The sequence below is a fragment of the Podarcis raffonei genome, chromosome 17 (genome assembly GCF_027172205.1).
Source record: "Podarcis raffonei isolate rPodRaf1 chromosome 17, rPodRaf1.pri, whole genome shotgun sequence".
Taxonomy (NCBI): domain Eukaryota; kingdom Metazoa; phylum Chordata; class Lepidosauria; order Squamata; family Lacertidae; genus Podarcis; species Podarcis raffonei.
This window is the reverse complement of record NC_070618.1, coordinates 31,080,802-31,088,421: the sequence shown is the minus strand read 5'-3', so window position 1 is coordinate 31,088,421 and position 7,620 is coordinate 31,080,802. Positions and strand designations below refer to the sequence as shown.

The window sequence follows — 7,620 nt, the reverse complement described above, 5'->3', positions numbered from 1 at the left end:
ATAAAGGGCACATAAAAGCTGAAGCAACAAGATACAATTTGCGTGTGATACTGATGAAGCGTACTCTAGCTATTCTGGTAAATTGGAAATAAGCTTACTAACAAATAGCTGTAAATACAAGCCAAAAATAGTGTTTGTACCATTTCCTAACACACACACACCCTATCAAGAGTTCTTACGATGATACTGAGGTACAGATTCATAGAAGAATAGAATTGTAATTGGAAAGGGAACCTGTGCAGTTACTAGATTTCATTTACATTTTCTTCAAGTTTAATCCCAGTTGGAAGCTGGGTAATTTAAACACTACAGTGGTACTTTGGTTTTCGAACAGCTTAGTTCACAAACTATTTGGAACCTGAACGCTTCAAAACCGGAAAGGAGTGTTCCGGTTTTCGAACTTTTTTTGGAACCCAAACATACCCGGGGTGGTGGTGGTACACTTCCGTTTTGAGTACCACACTCGCTTGCCTCCGGACCTGGGCTCCCCTTACTCAGCGCCAGCCACTGGCGCCACCCAGTACTGGAAGAGGGGGTGGCTGATGCTGCAGCAACGGCGGTGGCAGAGGGAATAAGCGGCTCAGAGCAGCAGCGACATCACTTGCCTGCTCAACATGGCCTTCCCTCACTTAGTGCCGGCCGCGGCAGCAAAATCCAGAAGCCAAGAAGAGGGTCGCTGATGCTGTAGCAACGGCGGCGGCAGAGGGACCCGGCGGCATGGGCAGCAGCAATATTGTTTGCCTGCTCAGCACAACCTTCCTAAACTCTGCGCCGGCCGCTGCAGGAAACACTCCCTAGAGTGTACACCTCTCACAGCTGCATGGAGGGGAGTTGTGCACTGCCATATCAAAGACTCTGCTTCTGGATTTTGTTGCCACGGCAGGCACCGAGGTGGGGAAGGGCATGCTGAGCATCAAAGACCCCCTTCTCGGCTTCCGGATTTTGCTGCTGCCCTGCACCGCTTGGTCCCTCTGCTGCCCCAGAAGTGACTGCCTCACAGGGCACGGGACAGTGTGGGCAGGATGCTGTCACTGCCACTGCAGTAAATTCTTCAGTGAGGAGAACACATCCAAATGGCATGGGCTGCTTCTGCTTCTGCTAGCCCTGAAGAAGGTGAGGAATGGGTGCTGGGGGGGGGGTCCAGAAAAGCTGGCCTGGGGCGGATGGAGAGGAGCCAACTGGCTCTTCAGAGAACTTTTGCCTCCCTTTCCTCCCCCTTCATGCACCCCGCACACTCATCCCTCCAATGGTAATGGGTATATAACTCCAGTTTTTTAAACTGGGTGGTAGATTGCAGCCTGGTCTATCGCTTTCATTCTGTGGCTCCATGGTCTCGTTAGATACTAAAATTCATGTTAAATTGCTGTTTTAAGGGTTGTTTTTAATTGTCTGGGACAGATTAATCCATTTTGCATTACTTTCTATTAAGTTTGAGAACCAAGGTATCGCTATATCTGTCACTGCACTTGTTTGAAGTGCTGCAAGTCAGCAACTTAAACAGAGGAAGATGGAAACATTTTCACCAGCTCTAGCCAGCACTACTACCCCCTTCCCTTTTTCCAGTAAAAGAAAAGGCAAAAGTGTCAAGGTACTCAAAATGCCTGATTTTGCCACTAGGTGTTGCTATGGCGTCAGAAACTGGACTGCCCTTTTCCCCTCTTTCCCCCTTTAGGAAAATGCCCTCCATCAACTCACTTCAGTTTTGTCTTGAATGCCTACATTTTTTAGCCTTTGCCCCCTCTCTGCACCAACGAACGTGGCCAAGTATGGCCAAATAAAACAAGGCACTGTTCTAAGATCGAAGTCCTACATTCCTTTATTGCAAGATAGAAAATGTGGGAAGGTGAGGTTGCATTGCATGTATTTAAAGCACAGATGGGGAAGTTGTGATCTACAGGTGCTGGACTGTTCCACCATCCCTGACCATTGGCCATGCTGGCTGGAGATTATGGAAGCTCGAGCCCAGCAACATATTGGAGGGCAGAGACAGAGGTTCTCCATCTCTGACTTACAGCTTTGTTACTGTTGCAATGCAGATAAGAGAGTCCACAAAGAAATCATAATGTTGAGCAGGGATTTGAAGGAAGAGAGCTGAGAAAACTAGTTCCAAGTATAAGAGGCGGAAGATTAGGTGCATATTGATTTATATGAGCAGCAAGTCTTTTGGCCAGAAGGTGGAGCCCAAAAGCCACTATGGTGGCAATTGTTTTGGCAGGCATGAGTTGATAACTGGGCTTAAGGGCTTATCTCCGCAGGATGCCCAGGTCCAGGGAAACCAGGTTGGCCCACATTTTTAAACTGCTGAATCAAATGTCTGTCAGCTCATCTTAATTCTCAAAAGTACTGATAAAACCCCATCACTCAGGAATCTAGAGGGGATCAGGACACCCGCAACCCCATAACATCAACCTCTTCCCAAAGCACACATTTGACCCAGAGGTGCCGACGGAAAGGAAAAGTACACAACTTACCTGTAAAAAGAAATAACAGAAAATGTAAGTAGAGGCGTTTAGAACAAATCAAAGCAGATAATACAATACTTTTAGACCAATCCAGCAATTTCCAGTTCCTCAGGAATTCTTCAGGCTTCCTCCTCCCTCCTCCTTTGTGCATAGTTCAGCCAGAGCTACATCTCAAAGGTAGCTTTCAAACACACCAACAGTTACCAGAGCAATTCTTTTTTTAATCACATTTAATAGTAAAAAACCATAAACACGCAAAAAAGCACTGTGCTACAAAATCCATTGCTAAGGCCAGCAGGAAAAGTAAAGAGTCTCCGATTAACAGACTCAAACCTCTGCCCTGCTCCCCCAGTGGGCAGCTGCTTGCATGGCCTTCTGTCTTGGGGCCTCCACAGAGCTCCTTGTCTTGGTATCGTCACAAATTTCTCGGTCCAAGTAAATTAATCTTCCTGGACCTCATCTGTTTTGCTTTGGCCTCCCCTCTGGTTGTGGGTCAGAAGCTCTAAACTTGCACCCCAGTCCCGAAACAATCTCTGCAGCCACATCAAGACACAATTCCAGGATCAAATCTGCTTTACTCACTAGCACACCCTCCAACATTTCTCCGTTGAAAATAGGGATGTGACATCCTATTCCATAATAATCCTTTTATTATTTATACCCTGCCCATCTGACTGGGTTGACCCAGCCACTCTGGGCAGCTTCCAGCATATATAAAAACATAATAAAACAAATATTTAAAAACATCCCTATACTACAGGTGAAACTTGGAAAATTAGAATATTGTGGAAAAGTTCATTTATTTCAGTAATTCAACTTAAAAGGTGAAACGAATATATGAGATAGACTCATGACATGCAAAGCGAGATATGTCAAGCCTTTATTATAATTGTGATGATCATGGCATACAGCTGATGAAAACCCCAAATTAACAGTCCCAAAAAATTAGAATATTAAATGAAATCAGCAAAACAAGGATTGCAAATAGACCAGTATTGGACCTCTGAGAAGTAGAAGCATGCATATGTCTTCAGTGCTTGGTTTGGGCCCCTTTTGCATCAATTACTGCCTCAGTGCGGTGTGGCATGGATGCTATCAGCCTGTGGCACTGCTGAGGTGTTATGGAAGACCAGGATGCTTCAATAGCAGCCTTCAGCTCTTCTGCATTGCTCAGTCTCATGTCTCTCATCTGTCTCTTGGCAATGCCCCATAGATTCTCTATGGGGTTCAGGTTAGGCAAGTTTGCTGGCCAATCAAGCACAGTAATCCCATGGACATTGAACCATCTTTTGGTACTTTTGGCAGTGTGGGCAGGTGCCAAAGTCCTGCTGGAAAATGAAGTCAGCATCCCCATAAAGTTCGTCAACGGAAGGAAGCATGATGTGCTCCAAAATCTCCTGGTAGACGGCTGTGTGAACCCTGGACTTAATGAAGCACAGTGGACCAACACCAGCTGATGACATGGCTCCCCAAATCTCTTTTCTGATGAGAGCAGCTTTTGCATCTCATGTGGAAACCCAGGACCCAGAGTCTGGAGGAATAATGGGGAGGCACTCAATGCCAGATGCTTGAAGTCCAGTGTGAAGTTTTCACAGTCTGTGTTGATTTGGGGAGTAATTTAAAGCAGATCAGTAGAGGTTTCCTTCACAATAGGAAGCCATACTCCACATAGCACATGCCTCTTTGGGTTGTTGCCAGTTGTGCAAAAGACTTATTTGTCATCTTCTGTGCTTTTTCATATATATAAATATACATTGCCCGGCTGTGAGTGTGAAGGCCACTCCTTGCAAGGCCCTGTCCACCTGACCTAGGGAGCAAGGCCCACACTCACCAGCCCTACTGAAGAGGCTCCTCATGAAGCCGGAGGGACAACGCCAAGCTATTGCACACAAAAAATGTATATATATTTAAAAACCCAAAATCCCGAACAATTGATTTAAATGTAAAATTCCCCCTGGATGGGCATGTAGGACCCCCAAAAGAGGATATTTCCAGGAATTCCTGGACGTACGGCAATCCTACACCTAGTGCCACACCTTCATGGCTTGAGGGTTGCTCTCTTCCGGTGGCTGTGATGATCTCAAAACTCTGTGGTTGTCAATTTGGCACATTAGTGGCACAGTGGTCAGTTCAGAGCAGGCCAAACAAGTTGCTATGGGCAACAAGTTGCTAGAGATTCTACAGGGAGGAGAGCACAGAATCTTCCTTCTTCTCTGAGCCATCCTTCCCTTCCCTCATTGCAATTTGTTGGCATGGATTTGTCCATTGTACAGGAACATGCCCGCATGCTGCCAGTCCTCTATGTCAACTTCTCCACAAGAGGCTGTGTGTCTGTTCACCTCCCTCCCTTTTAACTCTTGCAAGTCTGGTTCTGGTCCTGAAAGCCAGGCCAAATCTGCAGCAGCTCCTCTGGCACCACCAGAGGATGCACCACCACCACCTGGGACAGCTTGCATTTCTCATACCTGACATGGAACGTCTTGAAGAGACCCCCGGGGCTGTTTGTCACACTGATGCCCAGCTCATACAGGCAGATTCCCATGAAGGCATCTTCCATGTTAATGACCCTGATGGTCTTTGCTACCTGGTAGATCTTCTTGGCCAGATCCCCAGAGAACACATACCCTGGGCCTGCACAGTAGGGTGGGTAGGTCTCATTGGGGTACACCTCCCGTGGCACATACCACTTGTAGGCCTTATTACGCACTGGCTTTGAATTCCTACAGATGTACCCTGTCATGTAGTTCTTCTTGGGTGGCAGGTGAGGCTGCAGCAGCTGGGACACCATGTAGTTCACATTGAGAAAGATGTCACTGTCTGCCTTCACCACGTAGGTGGCATTGGGGCAGAACTTGCTTATCCACTCCATGCCCATCAGAGTCTTCAGGGTAAGGTTGTTGTAGGTATCCAGGAAGTCCTGCTGAATAATGTCTTTGTGGATGGAACTCTCCTCTTCCAAAAGGGCCTGGAGCGGGTATCCAAATTTTGGGTGCACACCTGTCAGAAAAAGACGAAGAATGGAAACCCCAGGCACTGAGCTCTCGTTGCCCCATGTCTGCCGGATGGCCTGCCTCGTGGCAAAATCCTGGGGCTTAGTTATCACCAGCAGGATCAAGAAAGGGCTCCTCTCCCAGCATTTCTTTGGCTCGTTGAGAAGGAACTTATAATCAGTGGAATAGACAACCTCCAAGGGATGCCGCTTGGCCACTGGTTGTGGTGGTGAAAGAAGACCAGAGGGCTTGGTCTCCTTTGTCCTCTCCAGTGCAGATTCCCATTCAAATACCATGGCACTTTTACGATCGCCTGCGGAATCTGGGCCACCCTTGAGCTTGATGTCGGGCAGTGAGGAAAGCGTCTCGAGAGACTCCCATTTGCTCTTCGCAACAAGTAGGAAAAGGAAAATACAGCAGAAGAGGACCACCGTGGGCAAATTCTGCAGCTTGGTCATGAGCATCTTCCTGGCACCTTCCATACTTTTGGTGGGCAGGAGGAAGGCACTTGCAGACTACGTGGATGGGGGAGAGATCCTGGCCACATCTATCCTGCTTCCAAAAGCAACCTGCAAAAGAGAAGCCCAGTGAAAGGGAGATGAATTCTGTTTTTTTCTCTCTCTCTCTCTCTCTCTCTCTCTCTCTCTCTCTCTCTGTGTGTGTGTGTGTGTGTCTGTGTGTGTGTGCACGCACACAAGGGGAGCTTTGGGGATCAGGCTGGGCGCACGGAGAATCAGTCTGCCAACTGCCGACACACTCAAGACCTGCTAATAATACCTGCTTCTTGCCTTTGCTATCTGTTTCTGGAAGGAAAATATGTACTAGGATTCAGGCCTCACCATGGGACTGAAACTGCCTTGGTCGCGCTGGTTGATGATCTCCGGCGGGCTAGGGACAAAGGTGAGAGCTGTTTCCTAGTTCTGCTGGATCTCTCAGCGGCCTTTGACACCATCGACCATAACATCCTTCTGGACCGTCTAGAGGGGCTGGGAGCTGGGGGCACTGTCATACCGTGGTTCCGCTCCTTCCTCCTGGGCCGTGTCCAGAAAGTGGTGGGGGGGGATGAGTGTTCAGACCCCTGGGCTCTCACTTGTGGGGTGCCTCAGGGTTCTGTCCTCTCCCCCATGCTTTTTAATATCTATATGAAGCCGCTGGGAGAGATCATCAGGGGGTTTGGACTGGGTGTTCATCAGTATGCAGATGGCACCCAGCTCTACCTCTCCTTTAAATCAGAACCAGTGAAGGCGGTGAAGGTCCTATGTGAGTGCCTGGAGGCGGTTGGAGGATGGATGGCGGCTAACAGATTGAGGTTGAATCCTGACAAGACAGAAGTACTGTTTTTGGGGGACAGGGAGCGGGTTGGTGTGGGGGATTCCCTGGTCTTGAATGGGGTAACTGTGCCCCTGAAGGACCAGGTGCGCAGCCTGGGAGTCATTTTGGACTCACAGCTGTCCATGGAGGCGCAGGTTAACTCTGTGTCCAGGGCAGCTGTCTACCAGCTCCACCTGGTACGCAGGCTAAGACCCTACCTGCCCGCGAACTGTCTCGCCAGAGTGGTGCATGCTCTAGTAATCTCACGCTTGGACTACTGCAACACGCTCTACGTGGGGCTACCTTTGAAGGTGACCCGGAAACTGCAATTAATCCAGAATGCGGCAGCTAGACTGGTGACTGGGAGTGGCCGCTGGGATCACATAACACCAGTTCTGAGAGATCTGCATTGGCTCCCAGTACGTTTCCGAGCACGATTCAAAGTGTTGGTGCTGACCTTTAAAGCCCTAAACGGCCTCAGTCCTGTATACCTGAAGGAGCGTCTCCACCCCCATCGTTCAGCCCGGACACTGAGATCCAGCGCCGAGGGCCTTCTGGCGGTTCCCTCATTGCGAGAAGTGAGGCTACAGGGAACCAGACAGAGGGCCTTCTCAGTAGTGGCGCCCGCCCTGTGGAACGCCCTCCCATCAGATGTCAAAGAGATAAATAATTACCTGACATTCAGAAGACATCTTAAGGAAGTTTTTAATATGTTTTAATATGTAACGCTGTACTGTTTTTAACACTGATTGGGAGCTGCCCAGAGTGGCTGGGGAAACTCAGCCAGATGGGCGGGGTATAAATAATAAATTATTATAATTATTATTATTATAGTACTCTTGGGGATTGTACTGTAT

General features: G+C 48.4%; 1 protein-coding gene across 1 annotated transcript; it reads right to left on the bottom strand.

Moving 5' to 3' along the window:
- Positions 1–4,639: 4,639 nt before the first annotated feature.
- Positions 4,640–5,934, bottom strand: LOC128404805 (beta-1,3-galactosyltransferase 1-like). Its single transcript, XM_053370747.1, has one exon. The coding sequence runs from the start codon at positions 5,932–5,934 to the stop codon at positions 4,813–4,815; it is 1,122 nt and encodes a 373-aa protein (XP_053226722.1). The 3' UTR covers positions 4,640–4,812.
- Between the last annotated feature and the right edge of the window lie 1,686 nt (positions 5,935–7,620).